Genomic DNA, 14,065 nt, shown 5'->3' with positions numbered 1-14,065 from the left:
GTATTCTGAGTATATATTTCATTTTGATTGAGTTCTGTTATTTTTGTGGTTTTTGAGGATTTAGTCCATTTTTTTTAAGAAGTTGAATTTATGAGCATAAAATTGTTCCTAGTATTCCCTTATTATCCTTTAAGTGACTGAAGGATCTATAGTGGGATCTATAGTGATATCCAATATTTTGTTTCTGATATTGGTGACTTATTTCTTCTTTCTTTTTATCTTTGTCATTTTGTTAGGTTTATTAATTTTATTGATTTTTAAAAATAATTTGCTTTTGTTTCATTGATTTTCTCTACCATTTTTCTATTTTCATGGATTCCTGCTCTTATTATTATTCATTTCCTTCCTTCTACTTGTTTTAGGTTTACTTTGCTCTTTTTCTAGTTTATTTAGGTAAGAAATGTGGTTATTAATTTGCGACACTTTTTCTTTTCTAATGAAAGCGTTTTAGTACTATAAATTTATATTTCAGCTCTGCTTTAGCTGTGACTCATATTTTATATTTTATGTGTTGTGTTTTAATTTTTATTCAGTTGTACACTCTTATTTTCTTTGGGATTTCGTTCCTGATCCATAGAGTATTTAGATGTATCTTTACGTAATTTTCAAAAGTCCAGCAATTTTCCCATTTTCTTTCTGTTATTCATTTCTAGTTTCATTCCATTATGGTCAGGGACCATATTGTGTATAATTAAAATTCTTTTAAACTTGTTGAGACTTGTTTTATAGCCAAGAATATGGTCTGTCATGGTGAATGTTCCATGGACACTTGAAAAAAATTGTATCCTGTTGTTAGGTGGAGTGTTCTATAAATGTCAATTATATCTTATCAGTGTTTTGTCTTTTGTTCTTGTATATCCTTGCTGGCTTTCTGTGTAATACTTCTATGAGTTTCTGAGAGTAGGGTATTGAAATCCCCAAGTATAGTTGTGTATTTGTCTATTTGTATTCTCAGTTGTATCAGTTTTTGCTTCATGTATTGTAAGTCTTGTTTGGTGTATACTTATTAAGGGTTGTTATATCTTCCAGTTGGATTCATCCTTTTGTCATTATGTAATACCCTTCGTTGTCTCTATTAATTTTCTTTGCTCTAAAGTCTACTATATCTAATATTAATATGGTCACCTTTGCTTTTTTGAATTAATGATTGCATGGTAATTATTTCCATCTCTTTACTTTCATCATTACTATGGATGCAATTGTAGTAGAAGTAAGTTTCTTGTTGACAGCATATTGTTGGATCATGAGGTTTTGTTTGTTTTTGCTTGTTTGTTTAAATGCTATAACCCCCTTTATTTTGATACTTTCATTTACAAAGCAAGGAGATAATGCATATATTAGGAGTCTTTCTATTTCAAGTTATAAAAAAATGCAACTCATTCAAACTTTTTTCTGGTTTTATTGAGATATAATTGACTTACAACACTGTATAAGTTTAAGGTATATACAGCATAATGATTTACATACATACATCATGAAAGGATTACCACAATAAGTTTAGTTAACATCCATCATCTCAAATAGACACAAAAAATGTGTTTTTCCTTGTGATGAGAATTCTACTGTTAACAACATTTATATATAACATATAGCAGTCTAAACTATAGTCATCATGTTGTACATTATATCCCCAGTTCTTATTTGTTTTATAACTGCAAGTTTGTGTCTTGTGACCATCTTCTTTCAAATCTCCTATACCCACCCACCCCCACTTACAGTAACCACAAATCTGGTCTCTTTTTTCTATGAGTTTGTTTTTTATTCTAAATATAAGTGAAATCATAGAGTATTTGTCTTTTTCTGTCTGACTTAATTCACTTAGCATAATGTTCTCAAGGTCCATCCATGTTATTGCAAATGGCTATTTTTTGATATGGCTAATATTCCATTGTATGTATATATACCACAACTTCTTTGTCCATTCATTCATTGGTGGGTGCTTAGGGTGTTTCCATGATTGGTTACTGTAAATATTGCTGCTATAAACATAGGGGTGCAGATATGTCTTTGACACAGTGTCTTTGTTTCCTTCAAATATATTCCCAGAAGTGGGATTGCTGATCACATTGTAGTTCTAGTTTTAACTTTTTAAGGAAACTCCATACTATTTTCCATAGTGGTTCTACCAATTACAATCCCAGTAACAGTGCATGAGGATTCCTTTTTCTCTACATCAGTTGTCTGCTAACCCCTCCACTACCTGGCTGAGGAATCACGGTGATGCCTGATTCTGCTTGGTGGGGCATGGATTAGCTTCCTGGCCAGCCCCACAGACATTACCAGGTGGGGAAATTAGAGTGCAGCTGATTCTATGGGATGGGTGTATAGGATAGATAACCCACTTTCTGCTCACCCACTGAAACTGTGGATGAGGAGTGTGGTTTTATTATTGGTGTTTCATTGGAGTAGGGTGGGTATTATCAAAAAGGTTTTCTGTTGTTAAGCCACTCTTATCCAGAATCTGGCCAAAGGAATAGACTTTCCTTGGAATGTTTATTTATTTTTTTTCTATACCTGTTGGTATTTCTAAGTTCAAGGATTCTGCAGTGCACTGTCTGGGACATATGGGGTGCAATAAGGAAACCAAAGTACCTCACTTGTTGTATTCTTTAGATCCCAAGTTCCTAGCCAGTCTCTGTCTTCTTTCCAACTTTCAGAGTTTTCTTTGCTTGTTTGCTATGTTATTTCCTAGGTTTTTTAGTTGTAGGTATAAAGGGGGATGATCATCCTCATTAAATCTCTAAATGTGCATGTGCAGAATGATATAAAACCAGTTTGCTTATCACTTTTGCTAACATTAAAAATATAAACTTAATACCCTGACTTAAAATATGTAGAAAAAATGTACTCTCTTGCTGGTATTATACATTGTTACAATGATTTTGGAGTAAATATCATTAAAAGTTTAAAAGCACCTTTCATAGCTATCATTATTATAATGATTTTAATTTCATTACAATAGATGTATTTATATATTACCTTTGGCTCTACTCTGTATTAAACTTTGTTAAAGAGAAAAATTAAGATATTTGTATCTGATGGTTGACTTATTTGCATACATGAAATGTATTGATTTTAAAATCAGCAGTTTTATTTTTCCAACATTTTTCCCCATTGTTTTTCACTTTTTTCAGTTGAGGTATGCTTTACAAATTAAAATTCATAAATATTAATTGTACAACTCATTGTCACTTTACATACATAAACACTCCTATAATTACTACACAGTTCAAGATATAGAACACTTTCCCCATTTTTTGGCTTTTTCAACGTTTTACTCTTGTATTTGTAGAGCTATATTTTACAATGCAGTAATACTGTTTAGACACAGCAAAACTCTGTCTCTAGAGTAGTTATAACACAAATATGACACAGAAAGTGATGGGATAAACATTCCCAAAGAGAGTTTATTTAGTGACAACTCCAAGTCCCTGTGTCTGCCTACACTTCAAAAGGGGATGACATATTCATCCCTCGTTGGCAACCTCCATGGCAAAAGGCACCATAGGACACGTTTCTAATGAGTAACCTTTTCTAATCAGTAATCAGGTCTCTTGGCCCAACAGTTTTTCTGACCTGTATCAACATGGATTAGTTTTCTTTGATCTTGAATGTCACATAAATGGAATCATATAGCTTGTATCCTTTTGTGTATGCTCTTTTACAATAAACATTATATGTTAGATTCATCCATACTGAATTTATTGGTAATTCCTTCTTTTTTTTACTGCTGCATAGCATTCCATCGTATAAATCTAACATATACTTCAAGACAATTGAGAGAGTGACTTCATCAAGATGGCAACATAAGTCATTCCTGACTCAGTCCTCTTCACAAGAAGATCAACTAGCAATTACCCATAGGTAAGACACCTTTTTGAAAATCGCAGAACCTGAGAGTGAGACTGGATCACACCGCTGGACCACAGAGACTAAGAGAAACCACATTAGAAGTGTCAGGAGAGAAGCTTCACTTTTATTTTATTTTTATTTTTAATTTTTTTTGAGAAGTTTCACTTTGAAGCACGACCCCTCCCTGAGGTCACCACAATGCCACACTGACAGGGTCCCTTTGGCTGTATAGTTTCTCCAGTGGGAAAAAGAGAAACCAAAATGAGCATTCAGCTTCCCCAGCATTGTGGGACACTTCTTGGAGGCCCACTCAGGTCTCATGTCATGAGGACCACTAGGGGAATCTGTGGAGTTTGACCACTGGGGATCAGATAGAGATGGAGAAGGGCAGTAGGGCTTACAGCAACCAGCACTCAGATCTTGGTGGGCCATGTGCCTGCTTGCAGTGGTGCCTTAGCAGAGATCCCAGCCAGAAGTTCTGCCCTTCAGCAGAGTTAAGCCTGTAGCTCTCTCTAGCCAGGCAGCTCTGTTGGCAGTTCTGCCTGGTTTGTATCCTCAGCCAACAGGTTATACTAGTTGTGGAGCCCATTCTAAGGCTCTGCTCAGGCAGGGGAGCAAATTTGCAGTCTTGTCTAACTATTAAGCACAACTTCCAGTCCTGCTACTCTGGGAAGCATGGCTACAGATGGCCAGCAGCTGTGGGATACATCCTATGGCCTGCTTGGCAAGAGAGCAAATTTGCAGTTTCACCAAGTTGCTTAGCATAGCCTCCAAATCCCACCCCTCTGGGAAATGTGGTCGCAGACACTTGAAAAGTGCAGAACACATCTGATGGCCCACCTGGGCAGGAGCCAAGCCAGAAGCCCTGCCCAGGTTGCCTAAACAGTGACCCTGAGCAGACTCAGAGCATAGCCTGTCGTATCACCAAGCCAAGAAGCTCAGCCTATACCCCACCCAAAATTGGAGCAAAGCCTATAGCCCTGCCTGATTATTGATATGGTCTCACTAAGTAGAAATTCCATATTTAATATGTCAGTTTGAGCGGAAAGAGTGACCTTAACAATTTGCTTAGTTGGTTGACTGAAACCAGAACCCAAAGATATCATATAGTAAATGAAATCAAGATGCTAGTGTTTCCTTAGAACATTGGGGGTGACAGTATCTAAAGATTTAGAGAGTTTGAAAGGATAGAGTAGATTTATCAGTTAAGACCTCCTTTCAATGCCCCACTATGGCATCCACAGAAGTCCAGAAGACTCTCTCTTTACCAAAGCTGTTAGAAACACAGTCATGAGGGGAGCCTCAAGCATCACTGAAGGCTCTGTGATGTATAATCTTTGTAGAGCATAAATGAGAATGAGAACCACTGCCATCAAATTGAGCTTCCTGCATTGAAAGTGGATATTTTGATCCTGGTTTGGAAGGAGCCAAGTGGTGACATGTACTTACTGAAGACAAGATGAATATGGTTGCCATAATAGGCAGCAGAGCTTAAGCAGTAATAATAATTTTCTGATTCACAGTGAGCTTTGGTGTTTACAAGTTGGTTGTGGTGTCCCTAGAACTAAAATAAATGGGCAGCCTACTAAATTCTACTTCATCTGTATAAATGCAACAGCTCTCTATCTAAGAAATGGAAATCTGACTTGAATCACTATAACAGAGAGTCACACGCCCTCTTGCACTCAATTCCCATACTTGAACCACTTCACAGACTCAATGCCCTGTGAACAAAGGGGAGGCCAGATTTTCTTGAAAAAGGACTCTGCCATCCAGCTAAAATAAATATCGTAAATCTTCATCTGGTCTTCCCTAAAGGGACTTGCACCCATTTATCAGGGTAACTACATTGAGGAAGGAGGGAAATATAACTTTTCAGGATTACTAGACATTGACTCTGAAGTAACCCTAATCCCTGGAGACCCAAAATGTCACTGTGGAGTTTTGACTCAAGTGAGTGACACATCTTCTGCTATCCTGTTGTTATCTCCATTACAGATTGCATAAGTGAAATAGACATACTCAGAAACGGAAAGAATCTGCACATTGGTTTCCTGATCCATAGAATATGAGCTATTACCACAGGAAAGGCCAAGTGAAAAACACTAAAACTGCCTCTATCTGCCAATATAGGAAACCAAAAGCAATACTGTGATCCTGGAGGAAACTTCAAAGATTAGCATCACTGTCAAGGACTTCAAATATTCAGGGAGTGGAGATTCTCATCACATTCCCATTCAGCATTCCTATTTGGCCTGTGCAGGAGAGAGATGGATTTTCAAGAATAACAGTGGATTATTATAAAAGCAGTCAAATGTTGAATCTAATTGTAGATGCTATTTAAGATGCAGTTTCTTTGCTTGAGAAAAGCAACATATCTCCTGGCACCTGGTGTGAAGATTTTTTTTCCCCTCTGTATTTGGAAATGAAGACCATATGATGCAGTTTGATTTTAGCTGTTAGGCCCAGAAAGTTACCTTCACCATCCTGCCTCAGGGCTTTATTAACCCTCCAGCCTTCTGTCAAAAACTAATTCTTGGGGAGCTTGATCACCTCTCCATACCACAGGAAATTACACTGTCCCATTACATCAATGATATCATGCTGATTGAACCTAATGAACAAGATGTTACAACAACACAAAATACCTTGGTAAGATGAATGAATGCATGTCAGAAAATGGGAAATAAACCCAACACAAAATTCAGGGTCTGGCCTCCTTGGTGAATTTTCTAGGGATTCAGAGGTCTAGAGAACATTGAAATATCTTTCCAACGGGAAGGACAAGTTGCTGCACCTGGCCCATACTAGTGTGCTTTCTTTTTTTTTTTTTTTAAATTGAAGTTAATTTACAGTGTTGTGTTAGTCTCAGGTGTATAGCAAAGTGATTTGGTTATATGTGTGTTTATTTATTTTTGCTTTTATTTCTTCTGCCTTAGAAATGTTGCTACAATTTATATCAGAGTGTTCTGTCTATGTTTTCTTCTAGGAGTTTTATGATTTCTGTTCTTACATTTAGTTCTTTAATACATTTTGAGTTTATTTTTGTATATGGTAAGAAAAAATGTTCTGATATTATTCTTTTATTTTACCTGTAGCTGTCCAGTTTTCCCAGCACCACTTATTGAAGAGACTGTCTTTTCTCTTGTATATTCTTGCCTCCTTTGTCGTAGACTAATTGACCATAAGTGCGTGAGTTTGTTTCTGGACTTTCTATCCTATTCCACTGATCTATGTGTCTGTTTTTGTATTAGTACCATACTATTTTGGTTACTGAAGCTTTGTAGTACAGTCTGAAGTCAGGGAGCATGATTCCTTCAGCTCCCTTCTTTCTCAAGATTGTTTTGGCTATTCAGCATCTTTTGTGTTTCCATACAAATTTTAAAATTATTTGTTGTAGTTCTGTGAAAAATGTCATTAATAATTTGTTGGGAATTACATTGAATCTGTAGATTGCCTTGGGTTAAGTGTGGTCATTTTAATAACATTGATTCTTCCGATCCAAGAACACGGTATATCTTTCCATTGGTTTGTGTCATCTTCAATTTTTTTCATCAGTGTCTTATAGTTTTTGCAGTACAGGTCTTTTGCTTCCTTAGGTAGGTTTATCCCTAGGTATTTTATTATGGGCTTCTTTTGATTTTTGAAGTCATCACATATATTACTTGGGAGTGCTAATCTTACTCGTTTACTGAATACCCTAAAAAACTGCCAGTTTTGAGTGGGGTCCAGACTGAGGAAAAGATCCGCAGTACGCCCAGGCAGCCATGTAAGCTCCTCGTCCACTTGGTTAGTATAGCCCAGCAGATCTAGTGACATTTGCAGTGACTGTGGCAAATCAGGATGCTCTGTGGAGCACTTTTCATGCTTCTATAAGTGATAGTTGGCCCATATTTTCTTCAAAGGCCCATAGCAAATAGTTTATTTGGGTTGATACTATTCCTCAGATAATTGTGGCATGCTAGCTGCTACACATCCCCCCTCTTTGTTTTTTCTCAGAGGGGACCAATATAAAGTTATTCTAACTCTGACAATTTCTTCATTAATATTTTATTTTTCAAAATTAGCAATATAACTTTTTTAAATGAAGAGGTTAAGAATTTCAAAATTCACAGAGGCACATTTGGACAAGTTTCCAGCTTCTTTGTAGCTTCCTTAGTATTTTTCTCTGTGGTAACTACACTTACAAAAATAGAAACTGTTCTGTAGCCCATCTCAATCTTTGAGTAACAGAGAAATCAAGTTAGGATATTGACATGCCAGATTGGAAGGTTGTCAGAGAAGTAAAATGTTCTTAAGAATGATTGTTCTGTATGATCTTAAATGGGCTCCATATAGGTGTGTATGAACTAGCTGATGGCTGGTAGCCCCCAGGTGACTATCTGCATGGGAAAGAAGTAGTCCTGAGCAAGAGGATTTGTGCACACAATATGTGCAGAGAAAGTGAGATATGAGTGGGAGAGAGGGTGTATATGGTCAGGCCTGGGCAGGGGGGCAAGATAGTTGGTGGGTATACTTTAGCTTTGCCCAGGGACTAGATCCATGAGACCAACCTTGTAGAATGATTGGCTATGGGATTCAACTGCAGAGACAATTTCCAAAGTAAGGAGCAGCACTGTTTCTGTGCTTAGGTAAGAAAGTGTGATAGGGAGTGAGGAAGGGGAAGGGGCTAATAGATCAAATATTTAAACGGGGCCACCTGTAACATTTGAAATATTTAAAGGTTAGGGCCAAGAGTTCAACTGGGGGCCTATATGCTATATATAAAAACATGTGAAAGGTTTGAATCAACTAGTAGACTGTTAAATAAAATACCTTCCCATTAACCTGAATAGCCAGGTTCAAATTTGAATAGCTGGTCTATTTTGATGTTTTTCTTATATAGTTTCTTGAAGAAATTTAAAAACAAAGCTCTCAGTAACAGGTATATGTCAAGAATGGTTAGGTTGTACTCAAGATCACACATCCAGATACCTGTTTCCAGGGCTGTCCTGTGCTAAGTGTATTAATTTTCTATTGTTACACAACAAATTACCACTCAAAGAATATATATATGTGTGTATATATAGATATAAAATCACCTTTTCCATATTCTATTGATTATAAGGAAGTCATTTGTCCTGCTAAATTCCAGGGCAAGGAATTATACAAGAATGTGAATACTAGAGAGTGGGGCCAGCTTTTGGCCTGTCCACCATGCTTGGACTCCTTAAAGTTCTGTTCCAGGTGTGTAGGGAGAATTAAGCCCCTAACCATTCTCATTCCAGACCCCAGTCTCTCCTCTGCCACTTCTCTACACAAACTGAGTTCCATTTGTCACCTCAAGAGGTTTCACATGCATATATGTAGATAATGTAGCTCACTTGCTGTCTGTTCTCAAAATACAGCCATCACCTCTTGGTCATCTCTCAGTCCTGGGGATATATATATTGGCAGTGAACTCAACTCCCAGAAGCACAGACTCACTGAAGAGGACCATACAGGACTCTTGGGGCTTAGGACTTATGGCTATATGAGGTATAAATTCAGGGCCCCAAATATATGGAACATGATTTGAGGTGGAAGGCAAAGTTTCTGTGTGCACATCCCCTTAATCTCACACACTGGACTCTTTGCTGTTTGCAGAATTGAAGCCCACCCTCCCCAATTAAATTTTCTTCACTCTCTCCACAAGAAGTAGCCACTATCCTAAATAAGTCATTTATGATTCTCATACATGACTTTGTGTGCTACCTATGCATGCATAATTCTTACGCATTTCTTTTACTACATGTGTGTTTACCCATAATCAATTTATGGCAATTGTTTTGAATGTTTTTAAACTTCACATACAAGGCATCAGAAAGTTTGTATACATCTGGAACTAGCTTTTTCCCTTATCTATTTTTTCCACTGCTACTTCCCAATCTTTGCATCTGGTCTTTCTCTGTGTCTCCATCCCTGAGAATTCTAGTCTCTTTCCCGGGTTAGCTTTTATTGATCTGTTCAACTTACTTGAAACAGACCCAAATAAGTGAAGGAAGACTGGTCATAATATATGTGAAACCTAAACCAGTGGTTCTCAAACTTCACTGTGCTTCAGAATCACCTAAAGGACTTATAAAACTCTGATTCCTAGACCACCTTAAAATTTCCAATCCAGCATGCCTGGTATGGGACCTGAGAATTTGCATTTCTAAGAAGTTCCCCATGATGCTGATGCTACTGCTCCAAGTCAGCCCAGTACCAGCCTAGCACCATCTGGTCTTGAGGTAAGCTAAGTCATCATTCATCAGGTTCTTTCAATAAAATGCAGTAAGAGCTAGATTTCCATCCCTCTTCACATACATAGTTTATAACTTGATATTTTAACTAATTGGAGGATGCAATAAAAGAACTTAAAACATGGTTGAAAGTGAATAGCTGGTCTATTTCAATGGAAGGTGGGCCAAAACAAAAAGAAAGATACAAAGATAGGTTTGAATCGGAGTTACTTATCTAAAAAAATCTGCAGCTTATTCATTTTAAACAAACATTTATTTTTAACTTGAACAAACGCTGTCAGATATATATGAAGAAAGACAAAAACCAAGTATCAGTGGATGTTACTTTTTGGGTGATGAACTCCTGGACAAGCTAGTGTTGATGAAATTTCCCATGCACTACTGAATTTCAAAACATCTCAGATCCGTGAAGAACACTGTTTCTCTTTCATCCATGTCTTTCTATGCTTTAAACTGTAGGAAGAAATAAAAGAACATTTGAACATAAGTAGCATACTCCAGTGACTTTCTAAATCTAAGAAAAGTCAAATATATACATATATATAGTCTCAACAAGAGAAAACACTATTTTCCTCTTGTAACACAGGCCCTTGGGTACCAGGGTGTTTGTACATTGTTTGATGTCTTCAATCATCTGATCACACCAATCTCATCTCCTACTTGCCAAACACCAAAAATGCTTGCTATTTTTTTTTTTTTTTGGCAGGTAGGAGGACACCATTCAGGGATGTAAATAAGTCTTTCCACCTTAAAGGCCTGTGCTCTTTCCATAAACCATAATCTCTTAACCTCCTAGACCCTCAGTGCCCATATCTGTAAAAGGAGAAAGAAAAAAAGAGGGAAAAGATTGCATTGATGATGGCAGCTCTCCTATCAAACAGAAGTTGGTAGAAGGCAGCGTACTTTTTCTTGAGATCAAAAAGGTCTTTACAGAATTGGGCTTCTACTTGTGCATATTGTACCTGAGGGCTTTTTAGAGCTTTGACCTGCTACTTAACCGCTAGAGGAAAGCGCTGAGCACTGCCTGCCTGTGGGTTGGTCGCCCCAACAAGGGATGCAAGGGCCTGAGGACTGGGCCACCACTTACCAGCTTCAGTCCACCTGGTTTCACAGCCCCCAGCTCCCAGAATACGTATGCATCAGCAAGGGATTTGCTCTCTTGGACCTTGGGCTCCTCTGATTCCTCTACCTTCTGACATACAGCCCCCTCTGTAAGTTTCTCTGGCACTTGCCAGGAGGCTCCCTCTGTCAGGTACTCACCCTCCCAAGGTACAGGTCCCTCTCCCAGATCCTTGGGCTCTTGGGAACCACACTTGACCACAATGTGGCCTGCATGGGGTCCAACCAGGACATGGTCATTATAATGGATACGGCATAAAAGGGAACGGACCAGATACTGGAACAGGGATCAAAATCCTGCAACGGGTAACTCATGGGCCCCTATGAGGACTTCTGCACCCTCCTCCCGTACCTCCTTGTTGCAGTCTTCCCCTTCATCCTCATCTTCCTCCTCCTCAATGACGTAGTCCTGTTCCTCTTTCTCCTCCTCCTGCCCCTCCTCCATGCCTTCCTCTTGCTCTGCTGACCAGATATCTCTGTCCTCCTCAACTGTGGTCTGGGCGGCCTCCTGACTGCCCTCCTTCGCCTCCTGAAGGGCTTTGGCGACTGTCTGGGAAACCAGAAAGGCCGCAGCCAACACGATTTCATCTGACTCTTCTGCGGGGGTAACCACTGGGACCCCAGTGAGTCCAGGGTCATGGTCTGCCTCACTATCAGCTCTGTCCTGACCAGCTTGAGTCAGGTCTTGCTTCTCCATGACAGACATGGCAGGAGGGACTCACCAGTCTGTACCTGGACCTAAACTGCAATCCTGTGCAGTAAAGATGGCGGCCACCAAGCTGACTGCCACTGAGCAAATGCCGTTGGCAGCGGGGCCTGCTGGGAGGTGGTGCGGGCGATAGAGTAGATGGCCACAGACAGGATAACAACTTGCGAAAGTGTCTGTGGAGGCCCCGCGACAGGAAGGGCAGGGGGTGGCCGGAGGAGTGGCCCAGCCCACTGAGACTGCACCTGAGGTAACAGTGGACAAGGTGGAAAATGGCGGGCAGATGACGCGAGGCGAGCTTGAAGGGTCAACAAAGGACTGCTTCCGTCATCACTGAGCTCTAAGCTCATTTGCTGAGAAGCAAGGATTGACATGCCTGGCGTCCAATGAGTGATCAAGGCCCATTGGTTTTAAATTGTTCAGAATCTCCCTTATCTTTGAGACCTTAAGAGTTCTTACTTACACTTTAAGCCCAAGCCAATCAATAAGTCCTGTTCATTTAATTTCATCATTGTCAGCAAAACTATAGTGTTCCAATATGACTTCACCCTGTAGCATAGGAACTGTAATCCTCTCACCCCATTTTCATCTAAGGACACCTCATGTCAGTATAGACAGAGTCTTAAAAAATTGTTTATCTCAAATCTCAGCAGTGGCAAAAGTCTCCAAAAAGAAAGAGAAAATATTTTAGACTTACTAGTGTTATTAAAACTGCTTAATAAAGAACTTATAAAGTTAAAATGAAATCAGTCAGAACAGAGTTTAAGAAGTGTTAAAAAACAAAAAAGGAGCTGTAAAGTGTTTAATAAATGCTGCCAAAAACACATCAAGCCTCTAAAGAATAAACAGAAAGGGGAACACTTATTTAGAGGCAACCATGAAAAGCCAAAGGGTAGCTTTTCAATGATGATCTGAGTAAACTAAGAGTTTCTGTTGTGTTCTGACCTACTAAATCAAGAAATCAAGTGTAAAAAAAAATTCTTAAAATGATGGATAGGTCACTTTTTATAATAAAGTATTTTGTAACTGAAAAATATCTTAGAAAAAGAGACATAGGAAATGAATTATGAAATATATATCACAAAGTAACATTGATAAACCACTTTTATCACGTTACTCCAGTTTCAATACATTTTAAATTTAAAAATTGTAATTTATTTTTATTGAGGTAACATTAGTTTGTAACGTTATATATGTTTCATGTATACAATATTGTATTTCTACTTCTGAATACACAACAGCATGCTTACCATCAAAAATTTAGTTTCCATCCAACACCATACAGTTAATCCCTGTTACTTGTTTCACCCTCCCACTCACTAGTTCACCTCTGGTAACCACTACTCTGTTCTCTGTATCTAAGTGTTTGCTTTTGGTTGGTTTTGTTTGTTCATTTATTAGGCTTATTTGTTTGTTTTTTATATTCCAGTGATAAGTTAAATCATATATATCTTTCTCTGTCTGACTTATTTCACTTAGCATGATACCCACAAGGTTCATCCATGTTGTCGCAAGTGGCAAGATTTCATTTCTTATGCCTGATTACTATTCCATTTTATATACATACATATGTGTGTGTGTGTGTGTATCCATTCATCTGTTGATATGCACTTAAGTTGTTTCCATATCTTAGCTATTGTAAATAATGCTGCCATGAACATAGGGATGAATATATGTTTCCAAATTAGTGTTTTCATATTCATGGGATAAATGCCCAGAATAGGGATAGTTGGATCATATGGTAGTTAATTTTGTCTCTAGTCCAACCTCAACAAGAGAGCATGGCATTGTCAAAAAACACCGATTCAAATTTTGAAGGGAATGTAGTAATGTAACTAACCAAACACTGACAAAATCAATGCCCAGAGCACCTAATTGGCTTGCCAAAGGTCACACCAATTAATGGCAGAGTCAAGACTCCAACCAAGATTTCCTGATGTCTAATCTGCATTTAAACAAGACTGCTTCTTTTCTATCGAGCAAATGTGGAAACATGACAACTGAAGGTTAATTAGCCAGCCATAGAGAAATTCAATGGCTTCTCAGATTAAGGGAATCTAAAAGGACCAAACTAAGCTATCTTCACCACTGTCTTTCCACCTTTGACCAAAAACATTGTCAGGAA

The 14,065-nt window shown here is 38.3% G+C and overlaps 1 protein-coding gene across 1 annotated transcript; it reads right to left on the bottom strand.

The window, feature by feature from the left end:
• Window positions 1-10,512: 10,512 nt before the first annotated feature.
• Window positions 10,513-11,931, bottom strand: LOC105089027 (glutamic acid-rich protein). Its single transcript, XM_010980028.3, has 2 exons — window positions 11,587-11,931; window positions 10,513-10,568 (listed from the first exon to the last, which is right to left on the bottom strand). The coding sequence occupies exons 1-2, from the start codon at window positions 11,929-11,931 to the stop codon at window positions 10,557-10,559; spliced, it is 357 nt and encodes a 118-aa protein (XP_010978330.3). The 3' UTR covers window positions 10,513-10,556.
• Between the last annotated feature and the right edge of the window lie 2,134 nt (window positions 11,932-14,065).

The sequence above is a fragment of the Camelus dromedarius genome, chromosome X, assembly GCF_036321535.1.
Source record: "Camelus dromedarius isolate mCamDro1 chromosome X, mCamDro1.pat, whole genome shotgun sequence".
NCBI lineage: Eukaryota > Metazoa > Chordata > Mammalia > Artiodactyla > Camelidae > Camelus > Camelus dromedarius.
This window is presented reverse-complemented; position numbering and strand designations above follow the sequence as displayed.